The 18,222-nt window shown below is 37.2% G+C and overlaps 1 protein-coding gene across 14 annotated transcripts in view; it reads left to right on the top strand.

The window, feature by feature from the left end:
• Nucleotides 1-18,222, top strand: part of CPEB3 (cytoplasmic polyadenylation element binding protein 3) — a 93,120-nt gene that overhangs the window by 50,450 nt on the left and 24,448 nt on the right. For 9 of the 14 annotated variants that reach the window (XM_057402302.1, XM_057402303.1, XM_057402301.1 and 6 more), the window contains 3 exons: nucleotides 4,719-4,742; nucleotides 9,285-9,452; nucleotides 11,277-11,366. The exons of 2 other annotated variants lie outside the window; for them this stretch is intronic. In XM_057402302.1, the coding sequence (XP_057258285.1) occupies nucleotides 4,719-4,742; nucleotides 9,285-9,452; nucleotides 11,277-11,366 (282 nt within the window). The remainder of the gene's footprint in view (nucleotides 1-4,718; nucleotides 4,743-9,284; nucleotides 9,453-11,276; nucleotides 11,367-18,222) is intronic. 3 more of the 14 variants (XM_057402304.1, XM_057402296.1, XM_057402308.1) reach the window with 1 other exon arrangement.

Genomic DNA, 18,222 nt, shown 5'->3' with positions numbered 1-18,222 from the left:
ATTAGTAAAAATGTTGGATTTATTGTAATGTGCACATAATTTTTACATTGACTGCTACAAATTCAGTTACTCAAACTGCTTCTGCTTTAGCTACTTCCTTTCATATACCTCCAACTACGAAAAGCCACTTTTTGAAGAGAATTTTCTTTACCTAGTTGTTATTCAGTGATTTTTCTCGCCTCCACCAAGTTTTGACAGTTTGTCAGATAACCTTGACCATTTAGACAGAGTAGCATGGACTGACCGTGTGATCAAAGATAAACCTTTTGATTTGTTTTGCTGGAATTGCAATTCTAATTCTTCCACATAGGTACTGTGAGACAACTTGGTGAATGGTAGGTACTTATAAAATCATAAAGATGTAAATAAACTTTATGTACATTATAGCAGATGAGTTGACTGAAATGAACAAAGTAAAGAATGTTTCCTAAAGGAACTTTGAATATGTGGCCCAGAGTTTAAAAGCAATCAAGTACTTTACAAAGATACGATATTCCTATGTCTCATCTCAAAATTTTGTTAAGACCCAAAGGAAATCTTCAAGTCAGTCGATAAAAATTCCCATCGTGTTGTGTGCAGTTACTGTGTTTGTGTTTCTTGCTGTATGCACATGAATACCTGGTGTCAGTCAATGTACTTTAATGATATAAAAACAGTTCCTAGTTTATTCTGGTAATTTCCTATTCATTACTTTAGCAAAAGAGTTCTTTGGTGAGTTCAAAGTGTGTGCTACAGAAATACTGTTACAGCAAAGATACATTCCATAGTTATATTTGATTTTATCACCTTTCAGTTCATTAATTCATTTTCACTGGCATTGCAGTTCACTTGTAAACTTCCAGATCTCTTAAAAATTTCAGAGACCCACTATTCAAAAGAAAAAGCTTGACATATTTTCCTTTTTGATCTTAGAAAATAATTGGACAACTCAGTGTCCTAAAGCAAGTATTGTTCTGAACTGTTGATTGCTTCGGGATTACAAATGACGTTTCCAAGTTAGAAATAAGATTCTGGTACCTCATAAATCAAGGTGGTTCTCAGTCTTGTCAAACAAACTTTTGTTTAGCCATTCTAGCTCCAAAATTGCAAATCTAATGCTATTTTAAGTCAATTTAAGATGTGTCTTTAAGATTTCCTTGAAATGTGTGTACTTTATATTGTGGGCTCATTATTGCATGAACAAGATAAGTACTATCAGTGAAGAAAGAATGTTTTTTAAAATCTCAAAATGCTTTCTATTAAGCCTTCCATAAAATGTGATAATACAAATAAGGGGTGTCCCTTATTTCTGTATTTGAAATTCCCTGATCAGATTCACTTTTAGCTATGACATGGAAATAAATTTAATTTTTCCTTGAAATGCTATTTGACTCATATACAATGTTCAAATCCAATCCCATATTATAATAAAGCATTAAAAAAGGCAATTTAAAAAAAGGAAAAATTTCATCAGTTTCATATAACTTTGAGACACAGTTAAAATGTGAGCATTGCAGTTGAGTGCGTTTTGATTTACTGCAAAAATGGGTAATCATAGATGCAGGCTTTTGGGAATTCCAGTAACATTAGCAGTAAATTTACTTAATTGCGTTGCAAGATTTGGGGTTTGGGGCGGCTTTTTTGCTTGTTCGTAAAAGTCAACTCAGTCTCTGGGATGAAATGAGTTAATAGTTCCGGGAGAGTTATCAGAGGGTAGAAAAGAATGTATTGTTCCTTTGTATTTGAGTACATGCAATTTGGGACATTGGTTATGTAACTTTCTACCTGTCAGTTGAAGAAAGTTGCATAGGGGTGGAGAAACACTAACAGGGTGGTGACCCTCCTGGGAGTTGCACAACTGATCTGTGCCTGCTAGCAGCAATTTCACAGCTTACATGGGAAAATGTGCATATCGCTTCTTACAGCAGCTTCGTTTTCATTAATACCATCGTGCCCTGTGAGGTATAGGAAGGAATCACTTTTATGTTAGGTTTCTAAACATTTCAGGAGACGGTTTGCTGTGAAAATCACATTCATATTCAGCACCAATGCCAGCATATGGGAGTAGCGTCATTTGAGGCAGTATAATTTTGGGACCTCTCAGTCTCTTCTTTTGTCTTCTGTTGGAATTATGCAAGAGAGAAGGTAACTTCAGATATAATAACACTGGTAATTTCATTGTTTGTAATGTGCAATAGTTTTCTTATTGGCTCCCAAATGTCTTAATTCAAGAATAATGGCTAAATTATTTATTTTTCTAAAATAAAATGGAGGAGTTATGAAATTTACCTGAGGAACCATTCCTTCTCTTAAATCTCTTGTGCTCTGAACTTTGGCTTATGAGCACAGTGGATATTTTTTTATTAACTTGCCTCAAATGACACACTGTTATTTTGCATCCTGTGTAAGCAACATCGTAAGTGTGTGTTGACATTCTTCAGTTGCTGTGCTGAATAACTGTCAGCTTTTGGAAAAAATAACATTTTAATGTAAACACCAGGTAAAATAGAGTTCAAAATATGTGTGTGTCTGTATATAGGTATATATGTGTAAAAATTCTAATTAACAGTAGTGAAACCTCACCTTCTTTTGGTGTTTAAATGTGATGTCTTTTTAAATCAGGAAAAGCTGCAACTAGGCTGTTTTCCTACTTCAGTGGATTGCAATATTTTCCCTCTAGAATTTACAGGCACTTGTAAATATACCTTCAGTAAAACTTTTTTTATGGACATAAAGGTTATGTGTGTGAGTGCCTAAGATAAAAGTGATATTATGCAGTGCAGTATAACATAGAGGTGTTATAATACATCAATGGCAACAGTTTATTCTAAAATTTACAGAAGGCCATGGTAGATTTCTGCCATCATGTACTGTTATCTTGTTCAGACCTGAATGTTTACATTCAGCATATAGTTTCCTTTTCTTAAACAGAAACACAGAAGTCATCTTCATACTGAAGTAATGCGTCTATATTTGATTTTTATATTGGTAGCATTCTGTTTGAGAGATCCCCTTCAAATAAATTACTCTCAAAACATGCTGATAGCTGTACCTTGATACGTGCTTGTGTTTTGGTGTATGGGCAGTCATCAAGACAAGGACTTGCTGTATGATGCCTGACAGTGATTCTTTGCCATCATAATAAATAATACGGCTTTAGCAGTGACTGTAAAGGAGAAGGATTGTTTTATTCTTGATGCAATGCCAACTCTAGTACTAATTCTCCCTACTGCTTGCTGTGCAAGAGTCAGAGTCTGTTTCAGGACTTGCGAACTACTTCAGTGTGGCTGAACAGTTGTTCACACGAACAGCTTCTACTGCATCATGTTTAACACAATAGCCATTGAAAGTTTTTAATGAGATACTCATGTATTTGCTCTTTCAGTGGTGGGATAAAAAGATGCAGGTGTATGGCATGTGAGCCAGCATTTCGTTTCTTCAGGGCTTGAAGATGAAGCTGCTTGGGTGGACGAGAGGTTACTAATGCTTGTGCTGAAGGAGAGTCAGCTTTGCTCTGGGTCGCCCCGAGGCCACTCAGCAGTGACAGCCAGGGTTCCAGTCAGCAAATGAGTAGTTCTCAACTATCTCCAATTGCTCCATCATGTAATTGCTTGCCAAAGAAGAGTGGGTAGGGAAAGCTGAGGGGAGGGGTATGGTGGGACATCACAAGACATGGTTTTGAAGATGGATGTAGAAAAATGGAAAGTTTCATGGTAAAGAACACTTAGGATATAGAAGGAGGGAGCAGGAATGAGATGAAGGGGACTAAGGGGGATTATAGGGAGAGCTGAAGGAATCGCACCTAAAACCTGCGCAAGACCAGAAGGCATGGTGTTAGTTTTGTAAGTAAGAGATGGGGTTGGGAAAGAGGAGCACGCAAATAGTACTGCAGTGAAAAGAGGAAGAAAGAAACCAAGGCTCTGTTGTTACTTATTGCCTCAGACCACTTTCTGTTGAAAAACTCTACCTGATCCTTAACCTTCCACATTTGATTACCTTGGAAGGCCACAGATACCTTTTGTAACAGATCAAGGTCCTTGTGTAGAAGACAACAGTTTTACAGATTATTTTTTAGTATTCTGAAATTTCAGATAAAAAATGCTTTTTTTTTTCTTTTCCCATGGAACTACAAAATAGCTTCTGCACTTATGACAACACTGTGGACTTTGCCATTAATGCATGTTTCATTGAAATGCTGTATTAACTCTGGTAGTGACAAAGATGTTTTGTCAATCTGTTTTTACTTGTCTGAACACTGTGACTATTGAGTTCATATTGCTTTGGTAGGATTTTGATATTTACAGATTGTTAATTAATTAAATTGAAACATAATCAAAAGATATACTCTCCACAACTAATTAATAAAATGCAAAATGAATTTTTCTAATTAGGATTACTGTTTATTATGTTTATTGCTTCTTAAAACCATAATCCTAAATTACTATTTTATAGTACTGTAAGCCTGATATGCCTGATTTTTTAAATACCTTTGCTATGTAGAAAACTTGCCCAGCAGGTATGTTCCCTCTTTCTTTTTTTTCTTCCCCCCTGGCTGTGTCATCTTCAGACTTTTTCTCTTGTCTTGGGTTGTTTGAATTTCATCTTGCACTTCTTGAATGTCTTTTCCTTCTTTATGGTGGGAGGGGAAAAGAGAAGAGGTAGAAGCTACATTTTCTTTGCTTTTGGAGCTAAATCTAATGACAGCTGTACCGACAATTTTCTTCTGTGTTTACATGCAGCCAGGAGCTATGGGCGGAGAAGAGGTAAAAGTATTTACTAAATGTTTTGTTTGCTGAATAGTGGGAGAAATAAATATTTAGTTCTCTTATGATGTTACCGATTTTAACATTATTTGATCAGTTGTATAAATCAATCTTATGTTTTTCATTTGCAAAACATCTCCCTTTTAATAGCGGCTTAAAGCAATGGTGATCTTGAGCTAATAACTTCAAGTGTGTTACTATTACTAGTGAACTGGAGGATGACTGAATGTAAAAACTCTTTCATGACACACATTTATGACTTGAAATGCGTAGTGGTCAAAAAGATTATTTTCAGCTTTGTATTTTTGGTGTAAGTGCAATGTTTAACTAGTGCATTGAACATTTCAAAAATACTTTTTAGATGGAACATCTTTCACTGAATATCACACTTGAGTATTATATTGGAGGTAGAATCAGCCTTAGATACAACATTGTGAATACCAATACTAGTAACTGTCCTCAAGAGTGAATACTAATGCTGATGGTAATAAAAGACACAACATTTGAGCACATTTTAACTTTATCATAGATAAGCCTTAAAAAATAAAAGCAGACTGAAAATATTTACAAATGTTCAGCGCTGCATAAAAGTTTATTCTGAGAGATTAATGAACATGGACAATAGCAAACTTGCTGACTACCAAGAAAGCTACAAATGTAGCTTACATTTATGTGCCACTGGTTACACAAGCAGGTTTTTAATTGAGAAAATAGCAGTGAAGATTGCAGCTTCTAACAATCAGAGTTGGGCAGTGCCATCTGTCTGGGGTACTTTGGCATTAAACTTCATTTTATTGTCTTTTTTCATGTGTATTCTGTGATAGCTGTGCGTATGACATTGCTGCCTTTTTAAAATGTACAATTTGCACCAGGTTTGTGAAGAAACCTAGAGACAAACCTAGCTGTACAAGCAAACCAATAGCATACGAGTATCTTTTAGTTCATACATCTGTATGGATGGTAGTAGGCTATAAAAGCTACACTAGCACAGATAATAATATAGAATTTGAGGTGGTTTTGGTCAAAGCTGGTTTTAGTGTTTGACAGCTAAACAAAAAGGAAATAGTTTTTCCCCACAAACTTACCTTCCTGTTTTTCCCTGCCTCAATAGAACAGGCTATTGTTAACAGATGCTGACGTCGATGATAACAGATTCGATGTTGAAAGCATCCTAATACTCCTACTTTTTCAGTGCTCTTATGGTACTGAAACAAATTGGCAAGTAAGTGGAGTATATAATATTGTATACTCCCTGTGCATGTAAGCAGTTTAATTTGATTTTAAGGTTTGGCAAGCTTTTCCAGGTTAATCAAATGGCACCAAAGTAGGGAAGGAGGTGGGAATCAGTGGGACATTTATTACCTGCTTGCAGCACATGTTTACTTGTAGAAGTGAAATACAGTGGTGTGGCAGTAACTGTGATGAATACAGTGTAGGCTGTTTTATAGAAATTACAGTGATGACAAAACAGGGCAAACAAGTTCTGAATGTGCTGGGCTTTCAGATATTTATTTTTTTTTCTCTACCAAAAAGCATGTTTCACTCCATAATTTTCCTGTGTGAAAGTCAGGCTTTTCTGTAGCAATAAATACATTTATGTGTGTGTGTGTGTCTTGTCATTAATGTTAGGGGTTTTGTGACTTGCCTTATTTGTACAATATGAAAGTCTGTGATACTCATGCTTTTTCATTACCTTGAATTTTAGAGTGCTGTTTTGAGCTTTCTTAACGTTAAGAAACATGAAATTCTACAACAGTCTATTAAAAACATGATTCATTGTATATCAAATATTCTCATATATCTCTCTCTACTATTGTTTTTTTCCATTTGCATTGTTGCAATATGCAAAGTACTCAGGCAAATCTGTGCAGGGAGTCATGTTTATTATATGTGGATATTGTATTTAGCATTTAATTATGTCACTGTGACTAAGCATCTTCAGTGGGAAGGTTTCGTCAGAAATTTCTTGGGACTTGCCATAATCTATCGGTTCTTTGCTTGATCCCCAGTTTTCTTTGAGTAGAGGTGAGCATTTCCTTGTAGGTATCGTGGTTAGAGCTGTTGAGTCATGTTGCTTTAGGTACCTGGTTTTTAACTTTTACAACCAGTTTCTCAGGTATAGATATCAGCACAGCTATGGGAAATCAACGCAAAATCTATTCTGCTGCACTGACAAGGGCACACAACTAAAACATAAGGCATCTAGTGGTTTTCCCATAGTACTCTCCCAGAGATTTGCCTCTGAGGGTTTCTTGAGGCAAATTTCTTCTCAATATTAATCGCTTCAGAATGGGTTTTTCTAATGTTCTTGCTCATTCACTTTTTGAACTTACATAAACTTTCCAGCATCCTAAGAAGTCTGTGGCAGTGGGTTCCACAGCTTGACTTGCTTTCAGTCTTGCCACGTGTTGATTGTATCCACTGCACTTTGTTTTCCACTTACTGGAAGAGACAGTGAACAGTTATTCTCTATTCCCTTGTCTGTATGTTTTCCATTATTTTAAATATATACTTCATACATGTTATTATACATTTTTAGGTCATCTTTTGCATTTACTTGAGTACAGTGCTTGCAGGCTGTCAGTCATTTGGCATAAGAGGAGAAATTTTGGTTTTTAAGCTGCTGTGCATTTTTATTATTTCCTTCAGCCTCCTCTGTGCACCTATGTTTTAGTTGAACACATTGTTCTAGCATCTGTTAATTTCATGTGTCAGCTTCCACTAATGGCTCATGTTTGTTTTATTTTTTACAAGAAAGTAGGTTGGGGGGTGTGTGGGAATTAAAAGATTATTTAGCTTCTTAGTAATGTCAGTCTTTTATGGATGTTTTCTCATTTCTTATTTTTCAGTGTGTTTTCTGAGTCAATATTTTTATGCAGTTTTAGCCTTCCTAATTATTATTCTCTCACGCATGTGTTCTCTTTTAAGCTGAAGTGCTCATGTTTATAAATGTGCATGACCTGTTTGTCCATTAATGGGATATTCATCAAATAGTCTTTCCTGGTTTATGCTCTAATCCCACCATTTTTTACAACTAATTATACTAGACTTTAAAATGTGGATCCTTCTCTGATTGTGGCATTTACCTTTTTTTTAATGTCGGTGCTTAAAGGCACAGTAGTTTTTTTTTTGTTTTAGTGGAATTTTGTATCCGGGATCTCTCTCAGTGTTGTGCATTTTATATACTCTTTCTAATCAGGACTTTCCCAGTGCTTGGTGCTTAGAAAAAATCAGACTGATGTTTTGTGTCAATCACATTTTTGCTTGTTTTTGTTTGTTAGCTTCTTTTCCATATGGTGGATTGCTGCTGCTTTTCTGTAATCTGTCCTTTGCTGCTGGAGACTATTACTGATATTTTCAATGTATAAATTTTTCTGAATAGTGTCCCTTTGCATGTTTTGATTTTTCTTCATGCCCCTTGCTGTTGATAGGAGTATGGCGTTAGTTCTTTCTTAGGTCTTGCTGGAAGTCAGTTTCATGTGATCCATTACCTTTGAATTAAATTATGTGCCCCTATAAACTGTTTTGTATCAAGTAATTATAATTCCATCCCTGAGAGCAATCCTCCATGACATGAGGGGACAGTTGGCATTCTCAGAGCTGAGATGGGGTTCCCATTTAGACATCTGTGTACATTGCAGGATTTAATTTTCAACTCTGCTATAAGGAATTATTGCATTCTGAAGTTGGCATGTTCTAGTGTTGCTTATATAGAAACTTTGAATATTTCTTAATCTTCTGGTTAATAAATCTGTTCTTAAGGTAACGTATGTGTACTTTGGTAGCAAGCAACAAGTTAATTGCATCAGATGATCACAAATTAAATTAATTTTCATTAACAAACTGAATAGCAGCCATTTAAATTGCTTTTTATTAATTCATTACTGAAAGGGTGTTTTAACACTTGACAGGCTGCCCTAGATAACAACTTTCATCTTCAAGTGCAATTTATTTAATAAGATTTTAAAGATTTTTTTTTTTCTTGTTAGATAACCATCTTGCTTCACCTACATGTTTAATATCCACAACACAAGGCTCTTCTACGTTTATTTTGCCATTTCCCCCCCTACTCAGACTGGTCCTCTATTCACTCAAGGGGGAAGTGATGCAGCCCTTGCGGCTAGGACCCTGTAAAGCACTCTGAAGGAAATTGTCGTGCACTTAAAGATCATTCCTTCAAGATTTTTTATGGAAGATTTAAATCCATAAGAACTATTTTTAAATTTAAATGTTACAAAAGTTGTTTCCATAGTTATGACACACAATTACATCAGATAACTGGCTGGTTTTCACTGCTAGTCATTTGCAAGTGTTTGTTTTAAAGCTATATTAGGTTTATTGTCTTGTAAGAATAATATGGTCTTGGAAAAATAGAAGCAAAACTAACGAACATCATTTGGATAACTGGACCACTTAGCTGGGCCCCTTTATGTAAATTCTGTTAAAGCAAAACGTTAGAAGTAAAAGAATAACAATTTTTACTGAAATATTTAATTCTCCAGGAAACAGCGTTAACTATAGATACTACAAAATCTGTTACAGGTCGGTCTTCACTCTTTCCTTTTGAAGATGGCTTCCTAGATGACAGTCATGGTGATCAGTCTTTATCATCGGGTCTCAGCTCTCCAACACGATGTCAGAATGGTGAAAGAGTGGAACGCTATTCTAGAAAGGTGTTTGTTGGAGGTCTTCCTCCTGACATTGATGAAGGTACTGTGAACAAGTTACATTGGTGAGGTGTGGGAATTGGCTTTCATACAGTTACTTTAAAAAGGTCCAATTTTCCTAAAATGAAATGTGTTTTCACAGGTATGTTGCTTGTAGTGCTCCTGGCATTATTTAAAGCCACCACCTGCAGCACCTCAGAATTTAACTGACATTCTTTTCTGCTGTAGATCAGAGGAGATGGGGACAGAAATGCCTTCATAGCAGGGCATTTAATCTGCAATAGCAGCAAGCTTTCCCATGTATGTAAAGTGGGAAAGCTGAAAAAGGGAACTTTTTGGTTACTGTCACTCTGTAGTGTTTACCAGTTTTTTTAAAAAGATGTGTTTGACTTTAAGGACTTTGTTAATACAGTCCTTACCAAAATAAACCAGGTTTTAATCAGCTCTTATATCCAGCATATATGCAGTGTTCAGTTGACAAATGTAATGCACTTAATATGGTTACAAAATAATAACGAGCTTAGTAGGTATGGTCAGTTTTTTTCTCCATCCCACTCAATTTCTGCTCTATTTATGTGTGCCCTCACCCACACTGACTCCCAGACCAAAATGACAGGTTTTGTTGTATTTTTCATAATACAGCTGGAGTACACCATTATCTGGCTTCAACTGGCTTATATAGGGAATTTGAGGAGGCCTTATAATGAAGAGAGGGATCTCTGAATCTGATCTATGAAATTGAGGCCTAAGTGACATGCAGTTTTCATAAATAAATTATATGAGTTGCCAGTCAGTGGTTTACAAACAGCTCAAGTACAGTTCCCCTGTCACATGGTGAGTTACAGGACTGTTGATACAGGGACTGCTGGGTAATCTGGATCCCCAGCTGTAAGAAGCAGGAGGCCAACAGGTACAATTGATGTGAATGTTGCTGGGTCACTCCGAATAAAAATACATGCCCAGCCTACGCTGTGAGGAAGTTACATGGGCTCCTGGGAGCAATAACACCTTTTTTCCTTCAGCTCCTGCGTTACGCAATATGTGTTTTGTGGCTGTAATCACTTGGAAAATCTGGTGAACAGCTCATGGGGTGAGATAAACTGAACACATCCCAAACAGCAAGCAAACAATTAGAAAACCATTGCCTTAGTCTTCAAACTCTTCTGACAGATTGTTGCTCTGATCTCTCTAGCATCACATTAGAGACAGTTTTAAAGTAATTCTTTCTTTAAAGTACATAAAGAAATGCATTGATGGAAAAAAAAAAAGATTTTTAAAAAAGAACATCAAACACTTCTTTGTTTCTAAAGCATTTGCATGTAGAACAGAATTGCCCTACAGGATAGTTTGAGATGTGTGTCCCTCAGTGTTACTAAATTGATGTTTAAAAAGCAAAGAAATAACTTGGTAATTCAAGGCAGATTTCCAGAGGGGATGAGAAAGGGGAAGTCCACACAGTCACATGACCTGACACAGTCTGCTTTCTAGGGCATGCTGCAAGGAGTGGCCATGCTGACGTGTAGCTCCTCTGTCAGTCTCATGTGGCTGCATCTGACCCTGCTTTGTGGCTATAATTAGAAATAGATTGCAGCTGAAGCATATTCACTTCTGATAGATCATGTTTGCATTTAATCCTGTTGCAAACTTGCATTAGTGGAATGTAAGATTACTTTTTTTAAGCAGCTGTGTATAGCATGAAGAGGGAAGAATATTTAGGTAATCCTCTGTGTGCACTACTGCAGTTCTTACTTTTCTTCATAGGTGTAGAAAATAGCTTGTTTGGTTTTGGGAATTTTTGAAAGTAAGAATTTTTACTTGCCACTGTCAGTCTTCAGATTCTCTAAGGTGCCTCATTTGTTTTTTGTAGATGAGATCACTGCCAGCTTTCGTAGGTTTGGACCTCTTGTGGTGGACTGGCCTCACAAAGCTGAAAGCAAGTCATATTTTCCACCTAAAGGTAATTAGTTTAAAATACATTTATGCAGGCTCTTCTGGTGAAAGGGAACAATGTCTGCAATGTGGCAATCCATTACAAAGAAAATGTTTGACTCTTCATGACGAATTTTGTCTCTTTCAGTAAGCATGTTTTCAGCAGTTGTAATGATGGAAAAAACACAATTCAGTGAAATGTGGTCCTGTGTGTGTACTTTTCAGCAAGCCTGCGGTCTTTGAATCATGCCTTAACTTACATTAGGCTTACTTTAGAAGGCAAGTTGCACAAATTTCTTAGTGCAGATTCTGCTGCAGGTTGCATCCTGTAGAAACTATAGGCATAGTAGCTGGAAGTCACTGGTGAATTGGGTATGCAGTATTTTGTAGAGAAGTATGAATCCACCTTGTATGTGCTCCAGCCCAAGAAGCTGTGATGCTGCTCAGAATCACAAAGTCTGCAGCAGGGCTCACAGAGAGCTGAACTGCAGCAAGGAACTCTGCTGAGAGAGATGGCATCGTGCACCACAGTTGCAGAGTTTGTAGGTTGGAGCTGATTTGTTTCAGGGTGGTTTAGAGTGTGTGTACAGGTGAGGCAATTTCGCATGCGTCAGCAAAACACTATACAGACTTGTTCTGGTTGAGAAAGAACAGTTTATGGGAAACCTGTTTGGGAGATCATGATATATGCAAGATCAGATTGTTCTTACTGTATCCTAGTCTCTCGTATGATTTTGTATTACACTGTAGACGTTCTATTCTCAGTCACACATGCCTCTTGCATATGGTTTGGGAGTTCACTTGTGATCTGAAACTGTGACATGAAGTTAATCAGCATTTGTGATATATATGTTAATATTTTCTGTTCTCTCTGACCCTGAAAGCTCCAGATTGCTCATTAAGGACACTGCTTATTTTGGCAGAACAGTGGCCTGTTCAGTTAGTGAACTAGCTAATACTACAGTATTTTAATGATGTATTTTGACTGTAAAAACCACACAAATAAAAGCCAGCTTAATTTATCTGGAAACTGGAGGGCTGGAGGCAAGATAACTGTGACAAACTCTTGCCCTACAAACAGTATTTGAGGCACTTAAAACCAGAACAAAACCGCATCCACGCTGCCTCTTTCCTGTTCTGTTCTCACAGCTCAGCCTTGCTGAGAGTAGTTATTATGCATAATCTCTTCTTGTATTTAAAAACAGAAGAAGCAAAAAGAAACCCAAACCAGCAAGAAAACACCCCAGACTTCAAAAAAAAACACATATAATCCTAAGTAAAATTGGTAAAATACATTATTTTCCCTTTTAATTTTAGAGGTCTTTAGAGTCTTCCTGACTCATGAGTTTGGATTGTACCTGCACTTAAAAAAACCTAACCAAAACAGTAAACCCAGCTTCTTCTTGTCCCTAATATCTCCTAGTAATCTCCACTTTTTTTCTTATTAATTCAATAATTAAATATTCATGGTAGGTCAACATGGGACTTACAGTTATGATCTAGTTCTGTATCTGACAGGAGACTAGTTATACCTCTCCAAACATGTAAAAATGTGTTTGAGCAAGATCTATTTTAGCAGAAGACAAGGGAAAGCAGCCTCACATCTATTTTTGTCATGATTCTAATATAGGAAACAGCCTTCAAAGCCCCTGCCAGTTGTCCTGAACGTCTGTCTGAAAGTGCTAAACATCAGTCAATCCCAACTGTTCCAGATTTATTTATAACTTACTTCTTAGTTATCAATCGGGGCTGCAGCATCATACGTCCTGCATTCCTGTCTTTGAGATTCACTTACAGTCGAGTTAAGCTCGGGAGGTCAAATGTACTTGATTTACTCTGATCCCAAAGAGGCAGCATCTCTGTAGAAGACAGAATGTCTTTGACCAGCAGTCAAAGAGTAAAGTTTGAATGTGTTATATTTTTTTCACAGCACTTTGGTCTATTTTCTATTTTTAAGGACCACTTATTTTCCAAAGCTGTTACATAGTCGTTGACAGAAGCACCACAATAAAATGTCTCCACTGCTGGTTTTCATTAGAAGTTACTTTAGAACTAAAATTGTCTTTAGGAAAAAAAAAAGCAAACCCAACCAAACAAAACAACCTTTTTTATTTTAAGCTGGTTTGATACATTATCAGGCATGTATTAAAAAAACAGAATGAAATGAAAAGAGATACCTGAAATTATGCTTGGTGCAAAATTCAGTGACATGACTTATTCAGCTGTCAAATACTCTTGAATTCAAATGTTTTCTCCCTACCTTTTTCTAGATACCTTTGTTTCCATGTTGCATTGCTAGTCTGTAAATTTGCTGACATTTTGAATATGATTCAAGTGGAAAATATGACCCCCCAAAAAAGACAAATTATAGAGGACAGAATGAGTTGTTTTTTGTGTGCTAGCAATCTCAAAGGAAAATGAGAAAAAATGGATTGTTGGAATGTAGGGGAGATTATGGGGAGGCTAATCTTTGTTTACACATTAATAAAGCCTGGCCTTCAAGGCTTCTTGCACTTACTTGGATGTGCTCACTGGCAATAAAAGTGAACCCTGCTCTTTCTGAAAGTATGCCATCACCTCCAGACAGACTTCTTGTGCCCTTTTGATGGACAGCCTGTTTCATTACCCCTTCATGTCTGTAGGGTCAAGCCAGTGGACAGTGTCTGCACTTACAGCAAAGTTCAATATTTTCTTGTTTGTTTGCTTTGATAAGCATTCGGAAAGAGGTTTGGAGAGGCCAGCATCAGTAGCTGCTGCCAAGAGTCAGCATAGTCAGCTAAGTTTTACACTGGAGCCATTTTACATCATGTCTTTCTCTTTTCATAGTTACGTCCAGGTGATGACATCCCTCACAGTCCTGAGTGCATTAATGCAGACTTGCAGTTTCCACTTACTGGTTTATTTTATTGTATTTGTGGAATGTTTACTGTGTTGGTGCAATATCTGAATTCCCTTATAGTCACCCTATATTAGGAGCACTTTGTTGATATTCTTAGGGCTAGGAACAAAAAGCTGCAGGAGCTATTAGCTGTGGCTAATCTGATCAAGAATGAAATCTGAAAGGTTAAAATGTTGCTTACAGTCTAGAGACCTTCCCCACCACTGTCACCCCACCAGGGTCTTTATCTAGTTCAGTAAGTTAGGCCACAGATGTGTAGTGATTTCTAGCAAGCTGCTTTAGCTAATTCATTAGTTGGTGTGGTTGATTTCCTTAGGTGCAGCACATGTAACCTGTTTTCAGGACTAGCTGGAGTCCAGAAACATTCCTGCAGTGTTGAGATTGAACAAAGGTTTTCCTGGATTTACCGTTTAACATCCTGAGCAGGATGGTGTCACCTGAGATTGTGTTTAGGCACATTACCTCAGATCTAGTGCTTGACCTGAAGGACGTACAGTTGTGTGTGAAATACATGGAACTGTAATCTCTGGCATGGTGAGATACACCAAGGCTTATTTCAGTGCAGTGCCAGCATTATGATTTTGGACCCTGGGGGTTCACAGACCAACATGGATGTGTCCAAACCATATCCCTCAAACATGTCTGTACTGTCTGTATTATGTTTTCCTGTTTTCCCAGATACTCTAGGTTTTTGTTACCCTTATTGAATCTTGCCTGACACCGTGAGCATGTTTGGGAAAATGCTCTGGCTTGGTCAGTGGTTGAGTTTTGGTTATTATAATAACAAAACCAAAATCACCTGATAGATCAGGCAGTCCTTACAGGATGCACTGGTTGCCAGAGAGTTCAGTATTTAGGTTGCTGGGAGAAGAAGGACTGGTGGTACCCAGCTGTTTTGTCACTGAAAGTGTATATTATGCACTTGGGCAAGAGCAGCTGATAACAGCTGACAATGTGTATAAGAGTTCTTATTTCTGTTTCTGAGCATCTGTATTATTGCCTTAACATTTATTATTTACCACCCCCCAACTCCTGTATCCCCCACCCCCTGCAATGCATTGTAAAGTTTAGCACTATGTTTTTCTGTTGGTATCATCCATGCGGTGATTTTAATGCTTTGATTCTGAAAAAGCCAGTTCATTCCCATTGCCTGAAAAGTCTTTGGATTACTACCTTTGGCATCTGTTTGGATATGTTAGTAATGGAACTGGTAAAATTATAAATGCCATGTGTTGGTCTTGGATAAGCAGGTGCCCAGTTTGTGATGTGTTTACTTGGCTTTCAACATACGGGCTTGGAAATTAAATGTGGTTTGTGGCTAAGTATTTTTTGAGTACCTATGAGATGTTGAGAAATAATGAAATATGCAGTAAAGAATGTTATCAAATGGAGTTACACATTACCATGGCACAGTCTTACTTCTCTCTGGCAAAATCCAGAAAAACCATATTTTACTGAAACAGAAATTGATGGGGTTTTTACTTATTTGCTTGTCTGAGTTAAGCAATGCTTATGCTAACTGCAGTCATTTTTTTCCTCTTTTTTATTAAACAAATGGTGCCAACTGTTTCAAAACCATTCTTTTAATTTTTTTTAACAATGACTTTAAAAAAGTCTTTACTGATTTTGCTTTGTGGTAACTGATTTTTCTAGCAATCACTAAAAGCTGCACAATGTATTTTAAAATGACAAAAATTATGCAAAAGTCTCTCACTGTTCCTTTGAATTTAGGAGGACTGATGTTTGGATAAACATGAGATTTAGAGTGAGAAAATGAAGCGTGGCAGAGCTTGGAGATAGGATGGATTTGGAGCAGGAGGAATGCTTTGGCCTTGCAGTTGATTTAGATGTGTGGTGCAGCAGTCTGATCCTTGTGTGTTTCCTGTGTTCTCTGGTTAGTTACCCTGCTATTTGATAAAAATAAGCACTCCTGTCCCTATTGCTCCAGGGGACAGTAAAGGTGAACAGAATCACAAGAAGAGAATAGTGTATGCAGAGTTTCACAGAGTAACATTATGAAATGATTCTCATACTTTAAAACAGCTGGTGGGACAAACTTCATGAGCCTTCTTGATGATCTGTAAGGGAACACTAGATGGGAACACCATTGCTGGTAGTCTTCTGACTGATGTTGATTTCATGGATGAGGACCATTTGCATTGTTAATTCCATTGCCGCTGCAGTGGCAACAGGAGCATGGAGTCGTAATTCTAATTTCATCAGCCATGTTAACAAGAAGGCATGCGGTTTGTCCAAACGCCGCAGTCTATTGCAGTGAAACTAACTGCTTTGACTTAATTTACCACCAAAGTCCAGCATAAAATGCTTAGCCAATTTTTGTATGGTAAAAAACATACAAAACATTTGCAAGAGTGGAAACTGATATTCCTTTTCCAGAAATAAATTGTGTGGCAAATAGTGATGCAAGATAGTTTTTAAGCTTTGTTTACGTATTTTCCAACACGCATGTGTGCAATATCAGTCTTTCACCCATTGACATCTGGGGCTGTGTTTCTAATCTGTAGTCCCTGTGTGTTCCCACAGTAGGGTAGTACAATCTCAAATCAGTGCAGTTCACGAAAGGTTACGGTAGCAAAATGCAGTACATGCTGATCTGCTCTTCTGTGGCTGTGCAACGTAAGGCCGGTTGGTTTTGCATAGAATTTTCTTATGTTGCTTCATGTAAGAGAATCTTTGTCCCTAAAACTATGCTGTATGCAATTTCTTTTTCTAGAGGTAAACATTCTCCTAAGTGGAATAGTCACTTGTGAGATTTTATGTAAGGCCCAAAGCAAATTATTTTCTGGCTACAACACAAAAGGCAGCTGTTGTCCAGATTTAGATCTCTGTCCTATCAAGAAACTTATCCCTCTCTTAAGTGTGGGGGTTTTTTTAGTTATCCTCAAGTTGACTTTTAGTCTACAGGACACTCATCCACCAGCGTCCCACCATTTTTGGTAGTTCTGTTGTTCAGATGAATAACATTTTTAGGATGAACAGTTAAATCGCAATGGATAATACGATGTCTGTGTACTGTATGATGTTGTATGTGTACAACAAATAAAATACTAACTTGTCTGGGTTTTTGAACAAGTAATACACATTTGGGGCCGATGTGTCATACAGGAAATAATTTCAGTAGCTCTCCATCACCTACATTCCAGTATTGCTCAAGTAGATTATTTAAGTAGGAAAAGTTCTGTTGCTCAAAAGTTGAGAGTTCACAGCTTGTGATAGTCCTGGAGTAGCTTTACCAGTGCTAATATGATAAAGTTTACTTATATGATTAATTTTACTGTCAGACTTGCTTGCTAGCCACATGAAATGAAGAGTATTTGGTATCTGAAGAGGAAGTCTAGTTTCTCATGGCTGCACTTCCAATTTGCTAGAGAAACAACTTGTTTTTACAGTATTCCTCACTAATGTGCTAGTCCCCAGAGTTTCCAGAAAAAAAACTGTGAAGACAATCCTGTGTGATGTTTTCAAATTCAGCCTTTATGTGTCTGGGGTCTGTCAGGGAACCTCATTCTTAGCCGACAGTATTGGAAAGTGTTTTATCTAATCAGGGGTTGACTGCAATTAACCATGCATCTTCATTTTACATCATTAGTAATGAATTGCTAGAAGAGTTTTGTAGTTGTAACTGTTCAGAGGCTGTTCAGAAGTTTTTGATAGAGGCAGCCAGAAGTCAATACAGAAGGTTGTTCTGCTATATTACATTATTACATTTTAGATTCTTCTGCTGGACTCTGTGATCACTGGAAAAAGATGGGGTGTCTCATAACTCAGTCAGCAGTCTCAGCAAAAGGCCTTGAATTTCCCACATAAAAAATACAGGTTTCTAAAAGACCCAATTGGCTGTCTGGTGGCAATTAAAGAAGGTGCACTTTGGGAGCCCCTATCCTGGCCTGCAGTATTATGTATCCCTTTTCTATTAAATTGTATCTAATGTCTCTCAGTTTTGTGTGGTCTGATGTGCTAGGTA

This window comes from Pezoporus wallicus, unplaced genomic scaffold (genome assembly GCF_028554395.1).
Source record: "Pezoporus wallicus isolate ANWC-B61680 ecotype Strahan unplaced genomic scaffold, APGP_CSIRO_Pwel_v1 contig_6787, whole genome shotgun sequence".
NCBI lineage: Eukaryota > Metazoa > Chordata > Aves > Psittaciformes > Psittacidae > Pezoporus > Pezoporus wallicus.
The sequence above is the reverse complement of the archived record's forward strand: the minus strand, read 5'-3'. Positions and strand labels throughout refer to the sequence as shown.